This window comes from Apaloderma vittatum, unplaced genomic scaffold (genome assembly GCF_000703405.1).
Source record: "Apaloderma vittatum isolate BGI_N311 unplaced genomic scaffold, ASM70340v1 scaffold26018, whole genome shotgun sequence".
Classification (NCBI taxonomy): domain Eukaryota; kingdom Metazoa; phylum Chordata; class Aves; order Trogoniformes; family Trogonidae; genus Apaloderma; species Apaloderma vittatum.
Genome location: NW_009732919.1, coordinates 60,603 through 84,118, shown reverse-complemented (window position 1 = coordinate 84,118; position 23,516 = coordinate 60,603). Strand labels below are relative to the sequence as shown.

The following is a 23,516-nucleotide window of genomic DNA, read 5'->3' as shown; positions in this document are numbered from 1 at the left end:
GCTTGCGAAAGAGTTGCTGCTGACATCACCAGCACATCATTTGCTGTCACGTTCTGCCATCTGTTTATTTAGATCTCAAATGTACTATAACTACATAACGCAAACTCATTTTGGCTGACAGGGAGGGGATTCCATCTGGCATGAATAATGCAACTTTAATCAGTAATAACGATTATTATGATTATTAAGAGACTAATAGAACCCTGTGCAGAAAGCAAATACATCCATATTGATTTATAAGAATAGACATTTAAAAAAGAAGGTGAGGTAAACAGCAAATTAAAGGAAGAAATACAACAAAAGAGGCTTGACAGGATACAGTTTGTTTGCTGATTTTGGTGCTTGCTCAGCTGAATAAAAATGACACCCAGGAAATGTTTTTTTATGAACTAGCTACCTCTGACCAACAGATGCAGGAAGGAGACAGGCCCATGATGTACATTCAGACAACCTTTCCACCACTTGCATTGCTTGATTCTCCCCTCAGCTGGAGCGTCCCTCCTGGGGGCAGCTCGGGAGGAACCACAACCCATGGACAACAGCACCTCCTCTCACAAGACTCTTATTTTATGCACTATGTTTGCTTGCAGTCAAATCTCATATCTGCCTAGCTCAAGCTGGAGTTTAGGGACAAAAGCAGAAGCCTTGCAGCATAAAGCCCTGCACAGATCACCAGTAACCACACATTCCTGAGGCGGAATAAGGCAGCAGTTAGGCTGCTTCTTCCTTGTTCTGTCCTGGGATTCTATCCCCTTCCAAAACACACTCTATGTACTGGGCTTCCCAATGCAATATATGTAGTGAGATAACACAGAAGAAACTTCAAGTATCTCTCCAAGTGATCTCTAACTAGAGTCCACCCATGTTTCTGCAAAAGCTACATTTGAAATAAAAATCTTTATATTTGAAACTCCTACGTGCTCAGCTGATCCTCAATACACAACCAAAAATGTATTCAGTCACCTCTTTCTTCTTGGAAATAAAAGCAAACCAGTATCTTCAAAAAATCGTGCTTTTTTTTAAGAAAAAAAAACTTCGATGCCTGCTTCCCAGTACGTGACTTTGTTTGGCAGTGTCAGATGATCATTTGCATTTAAACAGAGATATTTAACAATAAAGCAAAAAAAGGCTGCCAGTTTCCTTTTTTTCTCATTGGGAACTCAAAAGTATCTGTTTCATTGTTTTCACTTTTCTCAGCTGCACAGACATCACAAGGAGCTGAGCTTGTAGGCAGCACACCTCTAAATGGCATTGCTACGAGTTCTTTTGAAGGTCAAATATACTGAGAATTAAAAACAAAACCCAAACTCCCTCCAAACAGTGTGCCTACGCTTGTTTTTCTTTTCAGACTAACAAACTACCTTCTCTGCTCTCAGTACGAACTGGTCCAGATTCCGCCCTTGCAAACTCAGTATTTCACCTCATTTTCCCGCTGTAATGAGGACAGATTGCTACCCGTTCATGATCTGCTTTGTAAATCTAACACAAAACTAGCCCCACGGAAGTCAACACAAGTAGTAAAGTGCAGAAGGAATATTCATGTGAGGAACAGGTCTCACGATTAGATTTGTACATCAGGCTGTTATTCTCTGTGTCTCCAAAATATTCTACATCGCTCCAACCTACAGCAAAAAGGGTTAGAGGAAATAACTAATGAAGAAATGGCAAACCATGAAACTGCAGAAGTGTTCTTCCTCTTGCTTTGGTGTAGCAAAGAGCAGAGGTAGAACTCCTTCGTATGATTTCCATCACTGTTCCTTGACATTGAAAGACACCAAGTGTCCCAAAGGACCGAGGAGCACTCAGCAGCAGTGAAACAGCCCATCTGTAACAACTCGTGTATGTTCTTATTCCAATTGAATAGCGATTCAAGAATTAGTTGGAATTTGGCCAAAAAAAGCTCTGCTGGGGTCTACCCTCTAAGTGTTACCTTGCCCATTCACTTAATTCTTGCACATTAGTGAAAGCACGTAAGAAAAAAGATTTGTTTTGTTTTCTTAGTGAGATAAGGAAGGGAAGAACCTGGAAAAGTCTTCTGCCCCATTAGAGATGTGATGCTAGATGTTTCTGCTCCTGAATAGCAGCGCTGTTTTGCACACACAAGAACATTTTATTCCTTAGATTGCAGAGGAGGAGGGAAGGAGTTAAAAGGAGGCTCACGTAATTTTTACAGGATTCGTTATGAAATCTAAGTTTAAAAATGGCAGACTCCTACTGGAACACGAGAATTAGTTTTGCTTTGGCAAATTCTACGCAGAAAACCAAAGGCTTGTCTCCTGGGCTTGCCTTCCTCGGGCCAGTACTACCGCGACAGATCTTCACTATGGACTCTCGTGTAGAGCTTCAGTGCTGGAACTTCCAGCACTGAGCTTTGTTTGAAGGAGATGCTTCTGCTCTCCCACCCAGGGAAAGTCACCAGCAGAAAACGCTTGCTCACGAGCTTGGGAAAGACCAAGGTTACTTCATCCTTGTGCTTTCCGGAGAATAGAGGAGGGCTTTCCTTTGGCTCCAGACTGACTTTATTTTTCAGAAACAGTAAAACCACAAAGAATCAAGTTACTGACAAGACAAGAAAAATGAAGTCCTCCTCTTAGCTCTAAGCTCAGTGTAGTACAGAGAAGAAACACTGCTCTTCTTCCCCACCAGCTATGCCAGTCACCTCAAGCAGCCTGCTCTCAGCAGAAGGAAAGCAGCAACAAGAGGAGAAATGGTCTCACTCTGCACGAAGCTTGCATTTACAGATGATTTCTATCAGGTTAATAAATCATTAATAAATGTTAGCATATCTGCAACACACTGATACTGAAGTGAGAATAAACACAACCAAAATAAAGTGGCTTTGATGATTACAAGCCACGATTATAAGCAGCCTCTTTACTCCACTGACAGCCTAAGATAATTGATTAACTATCAAAACACCTATAAATCATTTATTAGCTTCTGTAATCTATTTATGAACTTATCTTTCAAGTAAAAAATTCACTCCTGCAAAAGTGCTAGAGATGCTGCTTAGGTTTCCAGACCTAACTAGTCCTAAGGTCCAAGAAGTTCCAGGTGTGCTCCATGGTAAGAGTCCCAGCCTCTTTTTTTCCATGGCTTAGCTGGGGCAGAAGGTTTAAACATGCCTGCATGTTGTTTTTAAGGAAGACTCCTTAGTTTTATGTATGAAGAGATAACAAAATCAAAATATAACTCAAACACAGCAGCAGAGCATTAATATGAATTAAAGATACTATTGTTGTGATGGATTGTTCTGCCTTTATCAGGCTGTGATGGTTTCTGTGTCCTTGTCTGACTATTCCTATTGTCACACATTCATTCATTCACACTTCTTTGTTCAGTAAAAATAATTTTGCATTTTTACCAGCCCTGTGCTAGCCTTCAGATCTCTTCTATTGATTTGGAAGTTAATTACCTAGCAGAGACTCACACTTTTCAGGTTTTCCTTTCTTTACGGCAAGAGAGACACATGTTGCAAGAGAAACTTTCTGTAAAAGAAGAAAACATCTTACAGAAATATCTAGTGCTTATTTCTCTTCCTCTCTGCTGAAGTGTTATGGGATACAGAAATGTAAGGCTCAGTTTCTCTACTGCTAGCAAACTGTTCCTTTCGCTGATGTCACATGAGTTCTCCTCTGGATGTCTCACCAAATAGTTCTCCAACATGAGATTAGTCCCATAAAATTCAGGCTTTTCTTTAACAAGCTGTACCTGCACTGATGTTGTTACTTTTGTTGTGGTGAATGGCAGCACTTAACTAACCTTTCTGCCTCCCGTCTGTATTGTTGCTTCTACCCTGAAGTCTCCATGCCCAACAGTTATGCTGCACAAATATTAACAGGATCCCTTTAGAGTGAAAGCTCCCACAGACACACACTTCAGTACCTTCAGTAGATGCTACCACCACCCATAAATCAACATTTTCTAGTGCCCACCCTAGGTGCGTGCATCCAGGGATCACCGGGGCTCAGTAACAGTCAAAACCAACTCCCTCTAACGATCACTTCCAATAGGGACTGCCAGCTCTGCCATTCAATGCCTCTATCTTCCCTTCATCTTTCTCAGTAGATAAGCAGATGCACACAAACAGAGAGGGAGTCAGGCGCAGACAGCTGAAAAGAAACTGGCATGGGAAATAGGTCTGGGAAACGAAGACAATCCAAAAGATTGCACGGCAAGAGATATAGGGACAGTGAGAGGGAGAACACGGAAAGGGAACAGAGATAAAACTGAGCAATTGAGCGAAGAAAACAAAAACTGAATACCAAAGGGGGACTTACTTTCTTGAGTAATGTGGGGCGGAGACAACCCTTGCAGGCACACAGGGACCAGGGATCTGATGAGTGCTGTGAAATTACCGAGTATTGCTAGATACACTGGTGGCAGAGAGTTTTGATTTTAAGAGAGATTGGCCACCAGAGGTAGCAATAAATGGGAAGTCAAGAAGAGCATGTCAGCAGCCCTGAACAGGCTCGGGCTGGTGGATTCTTATCTACTGCTGACAGCTCTGAGCTGATAGGAAGCTCACTGTAATGCTACTTCAGCTGCTACAGAAAAATGTCTTCAGGCCACAGTAATGACCACAGAAAGGGACCTGAGAGGGTTAATGAAGACACTGGTTATTTTTCTCTGCCTGGAACTGATAGCACTGGTAAGGCTGTATGATTCGATGCATTAATTAGGTGTTTAGTCATCCACACAAAACAAAAACCTTCACATAAGACATAGTCCAAAACTTTACACTGATTAAGCAATTAGGAGCTATTAATTATCACTGCTTATAGCTGTTAGCACAGAGCAATGTAAGGGAATTCCCCTCCCCGCCCCGTGTGGTGAATTAGTTGCAATCAGCATCAAACGCCTTTCTGAACACACACACAGGGGTCCTGAGCAAATAGGGAGACACAGGCAGAAGGCTAAAAGGATAGGTCAAACCATACCTGCTGCTTGGCAGGCTCATCAAGAACAACAAGCCCTCAGGAATCTTTCCTTGTAATTGTTATTGTTAAAAAAATACATTCCCCTCCAGTAAGCTATAGGTACCTGCTCACTCTTGCACACTTGCAGCAGGCTCCCTGTTCCTGAACAGCAGAGCAGCTTCATCCCTGTCTAACGGGCTCAAAATGAAACACCTTCCTTTGTATGAGCCATCCGTACACAGATCACAACAATCTCAGATTTCCTCAAAATGTAGTCGCAGCTCTTACTTTCCCCTCCCTCTGCGTGGAGGGAGAAGGTGATGTTCCACCATCTGTGGATGTTAACACCCAACTAGGGTGTGGGGTTATGCCTCCCACTTTCTCCTTTGCTTGCTATGCTCAAGACTCTTGCCACCCAGGCCAATAACTAAGAAACAGCCTCCAGGCTTCCGGAAGGGCAGAGCACAGAGTAGTCAGCCATCCTGCCCGGTGACAGCTCTCCGGGAAGCTCACCGCTCCGAAAGGGAAAGAACTGGACACAGCACACACCCATTCTTGGTTTCGTGCCCCACAGCTCTGTGGTTATGATCACTGGTGAAGGGGTACATCTAAATGTCAGTTCACAACCCTACGACTGCTTCTGTATCTTACCTGATGATTACTTAATTCTCAGGATTTCAACAGAAGGAGCAAAAAAGACCCCACCTTGGACCAACCTGGGGTAGTTTCCACTGAGAGATGGAAGAGAGAAGGTACAGGTTTGAACACCTTCAGGCAAGGTAGGAAACTGAACCAGGTTGGATATTAGGGTTGTCAGGCATTGGAACAGCCTGCCCCGGGAGGTGGTTGAGTCATCATCCCTGGAGGTGTTTAAGAGACGGGTAGGTGTTGCCTTGAAGGACATGGTTTAGTGGTGTTGATAGGGAAAAGGTTGGACTCTATGACCGTGAAGGTCTCTTCCAGCCAAAACAGTTCTATGATTCTATGCTCGCCCACATCCTGGGGAAGTCCTAAGTTGCTGATGTATTTCATGAAAGGGGAGAGAACTCCTCCTTACTGAGAAAACTGGAGTGTGAGCAGAAGACATGTCTGTGAGGGGAAGGCAGCAGGCAAGTAGGTACTGCAGATTCCCAGCAGACAGAGAACATAAAAAGCCAACATCTTCTGTGCCTTTATTTTCATTTCAGCCTTTCCCCCTGATTTGCTCCCGGCAGGTACTATTTTAATGGGCTCCCTCCTCTGCATGGAGGTGTCTGGAAGTACAAGAATAGCTAAGCAGCAGCCCTTGCGATGCCTAACACTGCGACACCCACACCTTTCCTTGTCCCAGGACACTGCGTACTGGCTCCCAGCCCAGGTGCTTCTGTTCTTAGTGTGACAACATATGAAATTAATAAAAGACAAGCCAAGCAGCAGCAACTCCTACTGAACACAGCAATCAGATGTGTACCCGTACCAGTGCCTGTAATAAATCTTCAGCTAGGTATCCGCGCTTAGGTGCAGCAGCAGACTTACTGCCTGATGCATAATCTTGGCTGAGAACTGAAGGATGCAGATACAGGTTTCTTTTTGGGACAAAATGTGTAACACTGGTTTAAAATCTCTGTGCTGTTAGATGAGATTTCCAAAGGAGACTCTCAGAAAAACTCAAAGACACATTGAAAAGTAAGTGTTCTTTTGCCTGTTTAACTTGCCAACTCCCCTAACCCTCAAACAGATTGAGTCAGTCAATACCACGTATGTCAAAATAATGTCCTGTAATAATGTTCCCACCACACTGTCAAAGCAGTAATAAACTTCAAACAGAGGAGCATACAGTTTTCATTTTTTAAACAAAGTGATAAACCTCAAAGAAAGGAAATGAGAAGTTGAAATTGAAGTGGCTTTTAAAATTCATTTTAATTTTTCTTGATGCCACATAATCTTTCTAGAGTCTGGCTGGGCGTGTGCTGATGTTTTAAACAACTTTTGGCTCAGTTAGGTGGAAATACTAGAAAGGCTCAGTCAGGTGGAAATACTAGAAAGGAATTCCCCATTACCATGAAATTTAGAGTCCAGTTTTAGGCAAGGTTTGGATAAGTATCATAATACGTTTATTCAAATGTAATTGCTTATTCAAAATGTATCTCTAGCTATTCCAAACAAAACTAATTATTACAAAACAATACTTTGAAAAGAGAAGCCCTTTTTCTGTTGGAAAACAATGCTTGGGCATATACTCTGATATTTAGATTTAGCTATACACAAACAGTTGACAAAAATAATCATATAAACAAATTTCAGACTGCAATTTCCTTGATAATCTTCAGCTATCGGAGATCTGCATGGAGAATCTCCAGTGGACATTCTGTGACTATCACATAGCTGTAATACAATAAATTCAGTATGAAGTTGTTTTGATATGTAACAATTTGTACAAAACCACTTGAAATTCCTGGACTGAGTATCTTACTCTGCAAATACTCCTAACAGTTCCCTTATGCCAGAACACTTCACTGCTGAGGGCTTTTATGAGCTTCTGAAAGCAAACTACAAGTTCCTACAAGACGACCAGAGAGAAGGTTTTGCTATCTGATAGCTCCTTTTGAATAGGAGCCCAGGGGAGATGTGAACGTGGAGATCCTACACACAGCGACAGAAAACGTGAGGGGCTGCAGGAGCATAAAATACACTCTTCTTTTTTGCTTTGCTACATCCTACACCCTGTCCATTGCTTAATCAGACAGAAACTTCCCTTCTAGTCACTCAGCTTCACTAAAGTCTCAGCACTGTCCTCTTCCCTGCAGAAGGTGTGAAGGGATTGGAGGGAAGTCCCCGAATCAGCCCTGGGTTTGAGCAGACCAGTGGCCAGAGCTCTGTAGCCAAGGAAAGCTGAAAGCAGGACAGGAACTTCAGCGACAGTTCTGAGAACTGCTGCCAAAACAGGCACCTGTAACAAAACCCATTAACAAAACACAGGTACGAGAGCAATAAAGGTGGTTTTGTGCTTTAGGCGAGCAACAGAGCAGTCTGTTGGGAGAAGTCCATCACGAAGCCAGCTGGTTGGTCCCAACACCGCGCCCACCCGCTGCCACCAAGCGATACACCCACTCGGTGCGGTGGCACCAACCAAGCCCGCACCGAGCTGACGCCTGGAATGTGCATCTTGCAGATCTAACAAGAGACAACTTCAAAAGGGTGGGAGGCACACAGCAGTTTCCAGAACCAGTAGACGCAATTAAGCAGCTGATTTTATAGTCTTTTTTCCCTAAGCAGCTCTTCAAAGGCAGCTAGCTAGAGCAGCTGGAGCTTGCTGTGAAAGACCAATTCCACCCACCTACCCACTCACTGCAAATCTGCCAATCACCAGTCAATTAGACTGTTTTAAATAATTGGAGAGTTTGGGGTTTACTTCCTATTTTCAAGAAACACTGGTGTTTGTGATAAAGCAAACTGCTTTCATTTAAACTGAAAGTCTCTCCCTTGTGCAATATACTGCTTAAACACCAATCTGCTTATGAACAGGTGGTAAGACAGTAATACATTACACACACGCAGGTTGCCATTAAAAGATAAGCATTTGCCAACAGCTTCCACACGCTACTATGTGGAGCCCTACTTAAAATTTGTAGCTACAGAACTGGTGCCACTTTGTAGTTGTTTTATGCATCAGCATGGTAACCTGTGCCACGTGGTGACTTTCTCCCTGCAACTTCTAGGAGGAGGAAGGAAGACACTCGAAAAACAGGTCAGCACTTACAGCAGAGAGGGGGTTGGTTTTGAGGTTGGGTATTTTTTGTTTATCTTTTTAAGAAATATATCTTTCACTGCAACGAGATGCCTACGTCAAAGGTTCTTCCGAAACTGCTAATGCTGGCTTTCCCAGTGCTCTCCTTTCTCTATCTGTGACTCCTAAAGATCCTCAGCTTTGTAGCAGTTCCCTTGCTGTATCCCTGAATTAGCCTCTGGTAGCCGAAGGCCTTCTGTCCCTCCTGGCATTGTTTATTCATGTTAGCTGGGTAATACCTGTGTTTGTAACTTTTTATTTATTTCAAGTCAACTGTTAGAGGCATCGTATTTTCATTAAATGCCACGTCTGCCTGCCTTTCAAATCTGTTTCAAGGGCATTTGCCAACTGACAAATCCTTTCTGAAAATGCTGACTGAAGGTATTTATTAGGAAACTAAAACGATTCCCTTTATTCAAAACACACTGTTGTGGGCCGAGGAAAAGCATTACAGGCAACTTCAAGCAGTTCAGGTTGCCATACTGACACAAAACAAGTTCACTGTATCACTGGATTTCTTGTATTTCTCCATCTCCTTTGGCAAAAACCATTCTTCAAAATCAATTTCTTCTGTTACTATACTTGTCTTTCAATTCCAGGTAAATAAATAAATTCTGTCCCAATAGAGATTCCTTATTGGTAGGAAAAGCAGCCTCCACGTATGCTGAACAAAAGGTGGTTGTGCAACTTTCTGCCTGCCTATATTCAGCTCCAACACAAATTTTCTTTCCAACTGCGATAGCCGTGGAACTGCTGGTAAAACGCAATGCTGCAAGTCCTTGAAGTGTGTTCCACGAGGAAAGAGCTTTCACAAAATGGTTTAGTTATTTGTGGCTTCTTATCGAAGAGAACAGCTTCTCCTCCTGGCTTTGCCACTGTGACACCAGCAGCAGGGAACATATTCTGTACCTAGACCACCTGTCTGTGGAGGTCCCGTTTGCTGGTTTCCAAACATACATTTAAAATGTTAATTGAACTTCAAGTAATAACCCCGATGAAAGGTTATAATTTAACAAACTGCAATAACAGATGTCTTCAGGGCATACTTTCTGGAATGCCATTTTCTCCTTAGGTAGTTTCCAATTTAGATGTACACCAGAAATGATACACTAGCTCTTCTGCAAGTTGGCTTTAAGCGTGAATTAGTCATTTCCATCTCTTCCTTTCACCAGCACACATAAATATACTGCTGCTACTCTGGCCTTCTGTAGAGTAAAATCATTGTGCTTTGAAAAAGCACAAAATATCTTCCAGTAGTAGCTAGAGAGAACACTGTTATCTCACCTGTGTCTGGGTACCTAGGACTGGGGGTTTGATTTCCACGTATTTCTTATTTACATGTAACTGTCTCCTGTTACAGAGGCATTCACAGCTCTCAAGCAGAGCTTACCTTGTACTTACAGCCTCACCGTGTTGAGCTCTGCTAAACCTTTACTAACCCGAGGGAAAGGACTCCATCTCCCTCCCCACTCTGATCCCTGACTCCCCACTTCACCAGCGTGGCTTCCCAAAGGTAGCAGGACTGGTCCCGCACCAGAGTCCAGCTGGAAACGCTGCTGTGCATGCGTGTAGCATTTTATACAAGTTAGCCAGAGCGTAACTGAGCTGGTGGAAGGTTGGGACATTTGGGAGAGATTACAGGGATCTGGGGAACCCTTATACCTCTATTTTTCAGAGCTATGACATAGTTACTCCAGAATTAAATACCCAATGGTTTGACCCGAGTATAAATTTCCAGATAAGTCACTACGTGTAAAAATGATCCTTTTCTAATACTGCGACTACTGGTACAAAAAATGAGTTACTGTGCTCTGTGAAAAATTACAAGGTCACTACTGAGCATTAAATCAACGGGCTGGCTACCCGTCAGACCTCATTGTGTAGCTGCAACAAATGGCTGTACACAAATTCACCTACATCCCTTCCCAGCAACTCCAAACACAGACTGTTGACACCCAGTGGAGAACAAAGCTTATCACTTACACAAAATTCCGTGCAAATATTGTGAGTTTTGTGAAATGCACCATGAGAATATATTATGTGTGCTGAAAGGCATGTACATGTATCCATGTAGCTGATTTTCTCCTATACTGTTCTTTTAAAAAATATAAGGAGCTTTTGGCCTTAAACTAGCCTAACGTAAGAGACATTTCTACTAAACCAAGTTTCTACCAAACAGAAGTATCATTTTAGAAACTGTATTACTCCTTTTACAAGATTGAGTAGAACATGGTCCAGCAAACTCTCAGCTATCAGGGCCAATGGGGCAGCAGGTTAACCTACACAGAGCCACTCACAAAGACAGTGCAACAGCGGAAATGAATGCAGGAAAACAAAATTAAAAAAAAAATGGAACCAGCACTGACTCACATTAACCAAATACATATTATACAGAGATAAGCATCTCCAACTGAGCCATAATTCTTCCCAACACACCTGCACCCAGGTAAAGCAAATCACAGCCTGGATTGCCTGCATCAGAAAAGGGAGCTGACTTCATAAGCAACTGTGCAGCTGGCTTGTCCATTTTCTGCTCCTTTAATTAAAATGCAAAACGCTGGCTAAATGGTAAACATTTAATTAGATTTGTCTCTATGTTTCAATATTAATAAAACACATGAAAAATGCATTAAGAGCCAGCTAATTGGGGGCTTTTCAAAAGTAGCTGTTAATGAGCAATTATAATACAATTGGGGTGTGGATCCCCAGGGATTGTCACAGGACTGATGCATTTTAATACTCCAGCCAAAGGTTTAGAAATTATTAAAAAATCCCAGGCAATAAACCACACAGATGACAGGAAGACTGGAATCCCAGCAAACTGCAGTGAAGAGCAGCCAGTGTGAGAGAGTGAGCCAGGCTGGCGGGTAAGCTGGAGTCACTCACACTGAATGTCTTTGATAGAGCCAAGCGTCAGATTGCATCTTTCAGAATAAAGCGTGCAGGCTATATTTCCTGGAAGACAGGATGTCTCTAAACCACACAGATGTCAGAACTGCCTGAGTACCAGGTTCCCTCACCTGAAGCTGATATCCAAAGGATATAATCTTCATTTCTACAGGATACTGGTTAAACCACTAATAAAACACTATATGCACTTTGGTTTCCACCTGCTAAAAGCATATTGAAAAATAAAAATATTTATATCAGTGAGCAACTAAAATTATTCTGGGGCTGGAAAGAAATTCCTCAAAGAGAGATAGAGACATGTGAAACCCTCTATCTGTTTAGCTTATGAAAAAAAGATCAGGAGGTGAGCTGATGGCACAGTACATGCCACTTCTGCAGGGGGAAAACGCCGGCTACGAGAGAGCTCTCTGAACTAGCTGGGCAAGGTGCAAGATGCAACAACATCTCAATTTAACGCAGTGTTCAAATCTGAAATAAAGCCTTGCACTTCTGCAAGGCTTCGGACCAGTGCCAGGGGAGCGTGCAGAGGACCGAAGCCCCGTGATCGCCCGCTCAGGGGCTGGAGGAGCTCCAGCCCTGCCGAGCCGGGGCCGCTGCTCAAACTCAAAGCCAGGCTGCAGGCACAGGGGTTGGGAAAGTTACTGAGCTCAACGTCAGGCAAGATGATGACACTTTAAGGCCTCTGCATATGTGAAATCAGAGCTAATGATGCTTAAGGCTTCTGCTGTTCTCTAAAAAAAAAATTTATGGATCGATAGGTAAAATAGATGGAAGGCATTTTAAAGTAGTGTTTCTCTTGAATACATCCCGGGATTTATTGAATCACAGGTACACAGCTGAAGACCAAGCCTTTCTTTTCCTACGCACCATGTAACAATGCAGAAGTACTTGTGCTCAGCTCAGCACTTGGGTGTTTTTACTTTACTGGGTGCAATTAGACACAAAGGAATGACAGAGGAGTACTATGTTTGGAATAGCAAGTAACTGAAGTTGTTCTGCTTTGAAAAATGTCTTGCTGAAAATTCCAGCATTTTTCACAGCGGCCAGGGGCTCAGCTGAAAAGCCAAATTAAGTCAAGGGAAATTTTTCTACAGGTCTCTCACTGCTCTTCAGAGTACGAGCAGAAATTTCAGTTGAGGGGAATACTTTAAAATGGGCTTAATTATCACAGAGTTCAATTTTCACAACTCTGGGCACATACCAACATGCAGTCCTGCACTCTTCTTAAGTAATTCCTTTAAAAGCAACACTTTTATTTTAAACTTGAAAATGGAAAGTAATTTTAAAATCTTTATTACCTGAAGACCTACCAGCTCCATCATGAACATGCATCCGTATACTTTCAGCATTTTTATATGCATTATTGATTTATTTGAACCTACGTTATTAGCTATGCAAGCGATCTCAATTCAAACCCTAAAGGCTTTTTTGTGAAACAGAAACTCTAAGTAAAGCTCCACTGAAAATTCTGATTCAATAGTACATTCCCTGTCAAATTCTGCAAAAGAACTCACCTGGCACAACGCAGGGCTAGTCCAGCTCCCACTAACACCACCGCTAAGGAGAACATCGAGGATGCAGATCAAAGCAGCTGAGTTTTCACTGGACTTTCCCTAAAGCTGGTCAGAGAGCAGTTGTCCAACAGTCCAGAGGCATTTTAGGCAAGAAGTTTAACCCTTACTTCCTGCTTTATTCCTTGCACTACTGCTGAGAACTGCACCTTGGCTTTCTAGCTCTGAAGGGCAGAGCTCTAGCTCTTCTGTTAAATGAGTAAATCCAACAACTGGATCTGCTAACAGGGCAAGATGCTCTTGCGAAGCATGGCTTTAGCATGCTTGGCTAATGCTTGAATTCATGGCTTATTTTTGGAAGGAGGGAAAACAGATTTCTAGCATTGCAGTAACAAATTCGGTAACATATACCTAAAGGGAAAAATTAATTCCTTAAACAATTTAACACTTGAGATTCCTAGCGTAAAGGTATCCAGCTTAAAAAATGGAGGTCGACAGCACTGATTTCAGGTAGAGGGAAAAGAATGCTGCTTTCCAATTACAATTAATTTTAAAAGCTTCAGCTACAAGATATCAGTATGGGAAGGCTCTGCAAACAGTAAATACTGGCATTATTTCAGTGCACAAGTCAAAATGCCAGGCACAGAGGTATCTGTCCTCAGAGAGCTGAAGTGTGCATGGTCCCTGGTACATTTGTTTATTACATTTCAGCAGCACACATCGAGCTCTGTGCCGGCAGCCACGGGCTGTATTCATTTTAACAGTAAAACCATGTAACTCAAAGGCCTCTAACACGAGCTTTTCTGCATGCATTTGATCAGAACACAGAGCAATGGGCAGAACGCATTTCAGGCTAAACAAAAAGAAGAAAGGAGAAGCAGCGCTCACGATTCATACGCCTGCAGTATTTCTATCAGAGCAGTTCAGACGCCATGGCCTTTTCAACCGGCTTCTTAACACTGCTGTGACAATGAAAGCCTGCAAAGAAGGGAATCAGAAAAGCTTTATTCCCAGAGTTCACTGGCCATCTTCTCTTCTGTCTAGCACTGATGTAAATGAAGAGGATTGCCAGAGTTGGCAGATCCAAGGTACGATACAAGCACAGAGGCGGGGGACCGATTTTATTTCAAAGCATCTTCATTTCACTCTGCCTTTTTGTCTTCCTCCTCTCCTGATTGCCTTGGAGGGTTGCAAGTGAAATCATCCCTGAAGTGGGACCATTATCAGCTCTCCTGTCTGGCTGGGGAAGAAGGCAGCACCGGCAGCTTGCAGTGTCGGCTCCCTCCTGGGAGAAGATGAGCAAGGAGCAGGGCAGAGTACACACACACACCTCGAATGCACAGGTGCTCCCAGTACAACAGCCCGCTCATATCAACCTGCTGGAGTCCACTCTGGCATCGGCAAAAACCAGGGGCAAGCGCTGGGCTCTTCTCTGAAGGTGGGGGGCCCCTGCGCTTTCAGACATAAAGTCACCTTGAGGGAGATTTTACTTCTGACGCTTGGAAACAACGCTAGCGATGCCGAAACACCGAACTGTGCTTTAGGACCTGCTGGAATGACGATGTATCTAATTCTGACTCTCAGGGCAGTTTGTAGCTTTTCATTCCCCACGTATTCTCTGCCAGGGAGCACTACGGCAGCGGTCACAGTGAAACACAGCCCTAACAATTCCTGGGGCTACAAGCTGCCCTCCAATCCTGCCAGTCACGGCTAAACACGGCACACAGGCTGATGCATCTACACAGGTCTTACATGATCACACTTTCACCCTGGCTTTCCTAAATTACTACTAGGATGGACTTTGTTGAGCTTAACACAGAAGGTTTGGTTGGCTGACATTCCCAGATTGATGCAGCCTCTCTGACAGCCCTTCTCCCTCCCCTATAAGGGGATGAGCAGTAAAACCCACTCATTCTTTTCAAGGTATTCTGTCAGGGAAAGTCCCAGAGGGCTTCGTTTTGACATCTCCTGCACTTTGGATACTCTCAGTAATGCCAAGCAAGGTGTAATCAGTTCTAATGGACTTAGGCAAGATTTGCATTTGATCGGAGGCACCTGAGACTTCGGGCAGTTTAATAGGCATGTAAAATAAACAGTAAATACATATACATGCTGGATAAAAAAAAAGCATGAGTCACAATCTATGCAGAAAAGTAGCAAAGACTTTGTATTGCACTGAATATCATTTGTAACAGTGGAAAAACAGCAGGCTGGGCCCAGTGAGCACCCACACAGCCTAGCAGATTATGAAAAACGACATGTGAGCCAAATTTGAGAAGCATATACCTTATTTAATGATACTCTATACTGATTTCCATTCTAGGGTTATAATTCAATGTTCATTTCTCCGAGTCCTTTCTGTACCAGTACAAATAACTTGTCTTAATTCTTTTGTAAACTACCAGTATAGCACATTCCCTTTCTCCTACATCTTGACAGGTAGTAATAAGGTTCCACATTTGAGCGATTTCATTGGAAGGCTTCCCTATGTATATATCTATATATCTATATCTATCTCTATACACACATACCTGTGTGTGCATGCACGTGTGTAATACATAGGCATGCAGACATGGACAGCTATTTCATTTTAGGATATTTTAAATGATTTCTGTGCCTGAATTCTTTATTTCCTGAAGCCTTAACATCTTTGTCAAACTATCTTAGCCATTTGTTGGCAGGGGTTAGACTTCTACCTACATAAGTTGCAAAGAAAGAAATGGCTTGGATTAAGCTAATTTAATCAAATTTCACAGGATTCATGAATAGCCGTGAGATGGAATCCAGTTTCCTGGAGAAGGAAACTTATGTTTATTAAATTAAATACAGTCCAACTGCACTCTGCTCCACCTCAGGTAAGGAAAAATAAAGCAAAATTTGTGTGGCTATCTTACTGAAGCTGCCTTGGTACACAGCGTTCAATCATCCTTGAAATAATGCTGTTTATCAGGTTTATCAAGCACAAATGACAAAGCACAACTCAAAAGGAATGAAAAAAGGTTTGAAGAAAACCAGACTTAGGTACATACATTCCTTCATCTTGCCGTGGGAGCTAATATTTGCCTTTATTACTTTCAGTGTGTGATTCCAAACGTACTCAGCATTGATCTTGTTCTGATTCCTCTGGAGTCACAAGTAAAACTTGCACTAGCTCAAAAAGATAGTATTGATGTTGGTTGCTTTTTTAAAAGATCTTATTACCTTAGAATTTCAGAAGCATTTGTCTTGCAAGAACTGGCAAAGGTTAAAAGAAAACCCAATAACAGAACAAAACAGAGTAACTAAGTCTTTTTCTGGTTGCAGTAATGACTCATAAAAGGGTACAGCTGTTCCCTAACCTTCAAAGTTTTTAACAGTTCTGCTTAGAACTGATCATCACCAGTGATGAGGTTTTTTAATATGCAAATAAGATAGCTGGCTGCATTACAACTATGTCAGGTTTCCAAGAGGAAAGGTTTCCAGCAGGTGAGATATACAAAAGCAAGTTGGCCTTTCCTGAAATCTCCTATACCACAAAGCACTTGATTAAAAACAAGTTGCTGCTTAGAAATTATGGAGACTTATCAAATGGTCTTTGTCCAGAGTCTATTTTTTTCCTCCTGAATTCCTAACATATAACTGAAGAACTGAAGTTGTTTCTTGGCTGTAAGCACAAGCCAAAGAGGCAATCAGTCATTTATATATCCTTGAGGGACACCTTAAGACACAGTAAGCAATCCAGCATGTCCCTATATCCGGAATGCTCAGAACAATACATCTGCTGTGGTGTCACTTCTGACAACAGACATAAACTTTTTCCCAGCCTATACTTAAATTTTAGTGTTGATACATCCTGAGGGTACTGTTTAATAGGATAGTATTCATTCTGAATGCACTTTACTACATTACAGAATATTTTATCTAAATACTTTTTATCACTGTCACCACCGTTCCCTAGAATCCATTATTGCTGCAAGAATCATCAAAGTAATACGGAAAGTGAGTAAGTCTAGGGATAGAAATAGAGAAATGGATCTAACGAATTAAACAAAGTATATAGATACTACAAGTTTGAAATTTAGAGCATTAAAATAGAGCAAACATACTAAAACCAGAGAATCTGGCTATATCGTGAAGACGACCCCATCCTCTGCAAATTTTCTTTCTTCACGGATACATACAAGACAACAGGATAACTATTTCTTTGAAGTTTGTTTCTCATTCAAAGTCAGAATATCTGTGAGCTTGTACCACAATTACTCTAGCAGCTGATTACGATGCCAGAGACACCATAACTGTGACTGAAGGACCAGCTGGAGCAGCAGGAACAAATGCAAAGCAAACAATAATGTCTGTGCTTCCACGGCAGCACGGTGGCTTTAGCAGTGAACAGAAAAAAGAATATGCAGAGAAATCATGTGAAAGAAAATTCAGAAAACGTACAGTGTTCAAAAAATCTCTCTACAGACCAAGTGCTCTTAAGATTAGAGCTCTTAAGTGTCTCCAGAAGCAGCGCACAATTTGAAGAATGCAGTGAAGAATGCAGGGAAAATTTAAAAATACAATTCTCTGTAACAGAGGATCAGGGAAAACCTGTGGTCACATTTATACTGTTTCATGCCAGGCGGATGACAGTCCTAAGAATAAAACCAGTACTTACATCCGGAGCTGCCATTTGTTGGAACCAAAGTGAAGTTGGAAGCCCAGGGGTTACGCACGATATCCTGCCAGTGAATGGTGTCTGCGAAGCAAAGAAATTTGTTCTGGCCAACATACACCCCTCCATTCAGTATTTCTGCATAAAAGAACAAGAGAACACACTTGTAAGAATTTAGACATACAGCTGGTTAAATCTACTGCTGCTCTATGTACTCAAGAGAGAGGGTATGAAATTTAAATGCAAAAAATTCTCACTGTAATCTCACTGAATACTCTGAAAACTGGAGGGCAAGTAGCTTCCAGTATCTGTGAACAGGAATCATCTATCAATATGCAGAAGGACCTGATGAAGACAGCCACACAGCTGCTTGATGAGTTACTGGGTTCACCTGTTCTTCCAGTGTAATCAAGTATGGAACGGGAATGGTACTGTTATTTGTGCATAAAATAACCCTCAGAATTTAACTGGCTTTAAAAAACACATGAAATCAACCACACTATGCTGTATTTCATTAATACATATGAATTCTTGAAACATACAATGAACTAGCATGCTCTGCTGGGGCAGGAATTTTCTGAGCCCACAGTATATTAGAAGGGTCCAGTCCTCATGATGTCTGGAGAGGCATGTTCCCTGATCAGACTTGCTGGAAACTTGGTGTTGAAGGGAGGAGTTTCTGAGCAAATGAAAGTTTGTATTTTTTTTAATTATTTTTCATGTTTCTATCAGTTTGCTTTTTTAATAAAAATGCTTGTTGCTCTGTCTCTAAAGGCTTGATTTGTCAAAGCTCATCATGAAAATGATCTTAGAGTTGTTGGCTGTGGCACCAGGGTTTCCTCTGGAGCAGCAACTTGGTTTTTTCACTCTTTAAACTCTTGCTCAAATGCACAATTTCTCTACTTAACCTGGATCTGCTACTTCCAAAGCAGAGAACAACCCATGTGACTTTCATTAAAGTTAACAGGAGCTATGCAGCTAAAACCTCCTGCATCACTTAATGTCAGAGATTCAAGCCTCGGCAAAGAAATGTTGAAGGTTAGTTACTAATGGCACCTCAGAATGACGTTAAGTGCTGCCATACAGCCAGGAGTGTCACACTGCTCACAGAGGCATTAAGAGCAAATGTGGACTACGGTAGCAATGATTAAGGTCATCTGATAGTCCTCATCTCCCAGAAAAACCTTTAAAAACTGTAGTGGAAATGCTAATGCTGACAAACAACAAGGAAGGAATTACTGCATATTTTTTTAAAAAACATCAGAGTTTACAGGCCACAGCATGTAGAGGAGGTAGCTCCCAAAAAAAGAATATATTAAATAAAGGATCATCTGTAAATACATCCTTCCACCATATTAATCAGTTCAGAGTATTATTATTTCTTAGAAACCTCTGGTTTAAAAGCTTGGCTTTTCATTGAAAAAGGGCTTAAAAATGAAAACAATAACAATAATCTTATACAGAAAAGAGTCCAGATTAGAGATATAGCAATGATCTGTCTGTATGATATTCTTATGATCCCTGAAAAAACCCATACAGCATCTGTTAGTAATTCTGCTCTGGGGAAAAGGTAGGACCTAGAAAAACACTAGTGATGACTTCTCTGTGTTGCCCCAGCTATACAGGATAATCTAATCCATTAAGGCCTAGATTTGGATTAAAGGTAACTTCTAAGGAGCCATGAAATATTGTAACATCTGCATTCATAGTTTCTTAAACACTTGCACACAATTCCAAGTCATGCCACCATCAGTACCTCTGAGCACCTGCCACTGGCATAATTTTCTGGGTTTTAGAACATTCACTCATGACAATACCTATCAAATTTTCTTTTCTGCTAAGAACTTTGATGCATTCTTGTATAGCAGGCAGCATCTCACTCTAAAAGTAATTCTGATAGTTTCAATTTGTGATTAAAGACTTTTTTCAGCATAAAAGTACCCAAAAAGTGTCTCCTCTGTAACTCAAGGAAAGCTGACAGCTTTCCCTGTGATATACCAAAAGGAAATATGAAAAATGCTCTGACTTCCCTCCTCACTGAATAATAAGCCCTGTTCCTACTGCCCTTCCCCCAAAAGGTAATGCGGTAGCTCTGTCCGTGTGTACATTTTCCCCAATGACAGGATTAAAGTTCACAGGTCTATTCATGCGGTGAGGTGCTAATAAACCTCAGTAATAATATTGAAGATGGGCTCTTACGGGTTTTAAATAACCCTAAGTTCAAAGTTTAGTACAATCTTTAAAGTACTTGTGCTTGACTCTTCCTGCTCTGTGGAATCCAGATCAATTCCCTTTCCAGCTTGCCGTTCCAACCTGCTACCCTACTTCCCTTCATGCCGAGTCCTCGGCATGTGTAAATCAACACCAAAGCACTGGCTGCACTGAGTTAAAACTCAAACGCATTTTGCGCTTCTCTGCCCTCTCTTAGCAAGAACAATGCCTGCAAAGACCTAATAAACCCTGTTACACGTTGAGCAAATGAAGCACAAATGTAATCAATATACAATAGCGTTACTGTATAATGAACTCATCATCATAAAGTCATCATCTCATTTTAATTTACAGCACTGAAAGTGAGAGATAAAGTTAAACAATAAACAGGAGGAGAAAGGCAGGCATCTCTGCCTAGGCAGATGGGAAGGAAAGCTAGCACAGGCAGGCAGGCAAAAAGAGGTTTCCCTCCTGCGTGCGACACCTGACGTGCCTCTTGCTGAACTCTTTCAGAGGCTGGAGCAGAAAAGTCCCCCTAGTGAATGGTGTCATTTCTAGTGCAGCGGAAGAAGCCAGCGCCCACCAAAGCAGGGCTAAAAAGGACTGCTCACAGTGGAACATTTAAATATCATTTTTGGGAGAGTATTTTTGTCTTCTAAAACAGTTTATTGTGACACTGGAAAATTGTTAGCCCAACTACAGCACCGCTGCCTGGGACAGGAGGTAGAGCGCCCGGCTCTATCAACTGCTGCCCGGGACACCGACCGAGCCACGCTGGCAGGAGCCACTACCCTTGGGCTTCCACACTGCTCAGGGACACGGTTACAAAAGGGAATTGTACAAAAGCACGGGTCTCACTAGCTTTCATTAGGAAACAGTTACCAAAGGTGTTGGACACTTCCAAGAGTACCACAGTCTCCTGTTTTGGCAGCAGGGCTGTAGCCGGTGCTCTGAGTGAAGGAGTAGCTCCAAGGTGTTTTGCCACTTGATTCTGAAGTGAATGAAAAATCTCAGCATCTTGCTTACTAGAACTATTTTACTGGCTTAAAAGCAGTATGATTTTGTAACCAAAGTTAAATGAAAATAAATCAGCAAGTGCATTCGCCACTGACTTGTCATTATTTTGTTTATTCAAGACGAATGATTGTGGGGAACTTACACGTACATGTTACTAAAATTCTATTAAATGGTTATTTATTCAGGAAGCTAAATCAGAAAGGTATTATGCATCATATCCACTGTTTTCTTGCTTCCATTAGGCCAGCGATGAAGCAGAACCATTTCCACATAACCTGGGTAACGTACCATACAAAACTTAGGATACCAACAGGAGAAATGGAAACATCCAAGCCTCGTGCAACCATGAAACATGAGCATCTTACACTCTCCATAGAGTGTAACAGGGAACACAGACGGGTACATTGGACACAATATTTACTTAGACTGCTAAGTTTAAAAAAGGGCTAAGTTCATAACATCTATCCTAACTGAGCGAGTTTGACTGGAGTCAATGAAAAAGTGTTACCAGCCATCAGAACTGAAGATCACTGTAAATAAGGCAAAGGGACACCAGCTCTGCAAGCGTGCTGTCTGTTAGACCAGAGAGAGAAAGAAATCTTCTTCATCCAGCTGTTAAAAGGGTATTTTCTTCAAATGACTTTTTCTTGTGTACAGTGTAATCCCCTACAGTCTGTTATCCAACTTCTAATGTGGATTAAATTGGCAAAACACGTTCACATTCTGCAACGCAACCTGAAGTGCAAATAACTCAAGTGTGTGGATACACAGTGGAAGATGTAGGCACCTATATAGCAATAGAATCTGGTTATAAAATTGGTTATAAAATTGCAACTGCTCTTCAAGGTTGCAAATTAAAAGCTCTTCTCTGGTGCTACGAAACCAGCTGGCATAGCGAAGGGAAAGAAGGAAGAAGGCATAGCGAGAGGGAGAAGAACTAGCTCCAAAGGTGGCAAAGAAAGAGGAAGGAGTTAATTAGGAAAAACTACTGGGCATGTCCACTGTAACCACTTCAAAAGCAAAAAAGAACATACCTTATACCTTCCAAGCTAGCTTGTCTGCTAAAGAAACAGCTGTCTTTTACACTATACCGTACGGAGGTATACCCTGCGTGTACATATTACACAACACATACTGATGATACTTCAGTTTCCAAGGTCAGCCTCCATTCGCGCTGAAGCGCCTTTGCCTGCTGACGGTGCTGTGCCTTTGCCATCGTCACCCAGGTGATGGGCATCTGTCGTCAGAGACGGTAGCACTCACAAAACACCATCATATTTCACCCAAGGTGCTGAATGCATTATCCAAAAATGGCTTTGGCCTGGAAATTTCATGCCAAACCAAGTCTTCTGATCTCTTAGCACAGTTGATTGCTGATGACCCACTGGGAAAGCACTTCAGGTCCATCATTAATAAGCTATGTCTTAAAGGGTAATGGGAACGGGGTACTTTAGGAGACAATAGCTCATCCATCATCAATCAAGATCTGAAGTTTTTATACAGATGATTTAAGAAGAGCTGGACTGTGTAAAATTGAAATGTCACATTTGTATTGGGAGATGGGGGGAGCTCCATAATGAAAATGAGAGTTTTAACCTTCTCCATTTCAGCTCAATGACCATACTCAAAAGCTCATGGATGTGGAATCTGTGTACCAGCTAGAAGCCCCAGACAGCCTTCGATCTCAATTATACAATTTCAAGTAAAGATTATTTGGGTCATTAGCTGAAAGTCAGTTTCAAGGCTTGATGGTAACAGCAAGGTATTCTTTATTTCTATCGAAAGCCATCAGCGCTATGTGCAGCCTGTGGGTCTGTACTTCCAACTGCTCAATGACTAAGAACACTGGATCGGCGCACCTGAGCATAAATCTTCCAAATCCAGCTACCTATTTTGCTGCTTAAATAAAAATGGAGTAATCTGATTGCCTTTCACTGAGTTTGATGGGGTACCCTTTTCATCATTTCACCACAAATGTGCGTGATGATGGGCTCGCAGGGTCCTTGCGAGTCATTTAGCTACTTCAATAAAGGACAACAGGCTCTGGCCAACTCTTTGCTTAGTGATCTCCCCAAATGGAATATTTGTTTCATGAACAGGTTCAGCCATGTTAAACCAAATTATCCCTCTGTCTGTGCATGCCCTGATTTGCTCCTTCTCACAGCCTTATTAATATCAAGACACCAAAATATTTAGCTGGTTGCTCTGTAAAAGGAAACAGCACTGAAAATTACTCCAGCCCATTGCGGTAAACTTGCCAGAGTTACCGCACATGTTCCACAACCACCTTACTCTTGGGGAAGTGCAAGTGGGTGTCAGGCTACTGGGTCTTATCTGGCTTTGCACCCTGAGCAGTTACTGAGACCACAGGGCACATAAAATGTGGCCACATGGCTCAAAAGGGTTCAGCACATGGAGAAAGCCAGCCAAAACACTACGCAAGGGAGTAGAAACAGCCAAATCAAGCAACGCAAGAGGTCCTCACCCATCCAAAAGGGGGAGAAAACGATTGGATATAAACTTGATTTAAGATGTGCTTCTTTTCA

At 42.1% G+C, this 23,516-nt stretch overlaps 1 protein-coding gene across 1 annotated transcript in view; it reads right to left on the bottom strand.

The window, feature by feature from the left end:
* The window catches only part of LOC104278664 (receptor tyrosine-protein kinase erbB-4-like), a gene marked incomplete at both ends in the record, with an annotated part of 56,872 nt that extends 38,992 nt beyond the window's left edge, over positions 1–17,880 (bottom strand). Inside the window, one exon of the mRNA XM_009875699.1 lies at positions 17,746–17,880. Within this exon, the coding sequence (XP_009874001.1) occupies positions 17,746–17,880 (135 nt within the window). The remainder of the gene's footprint in view (positions 1–17,745) is intronic.
* Positions 17,881–23,516: the final 5,636 nt, after the last annotated feature.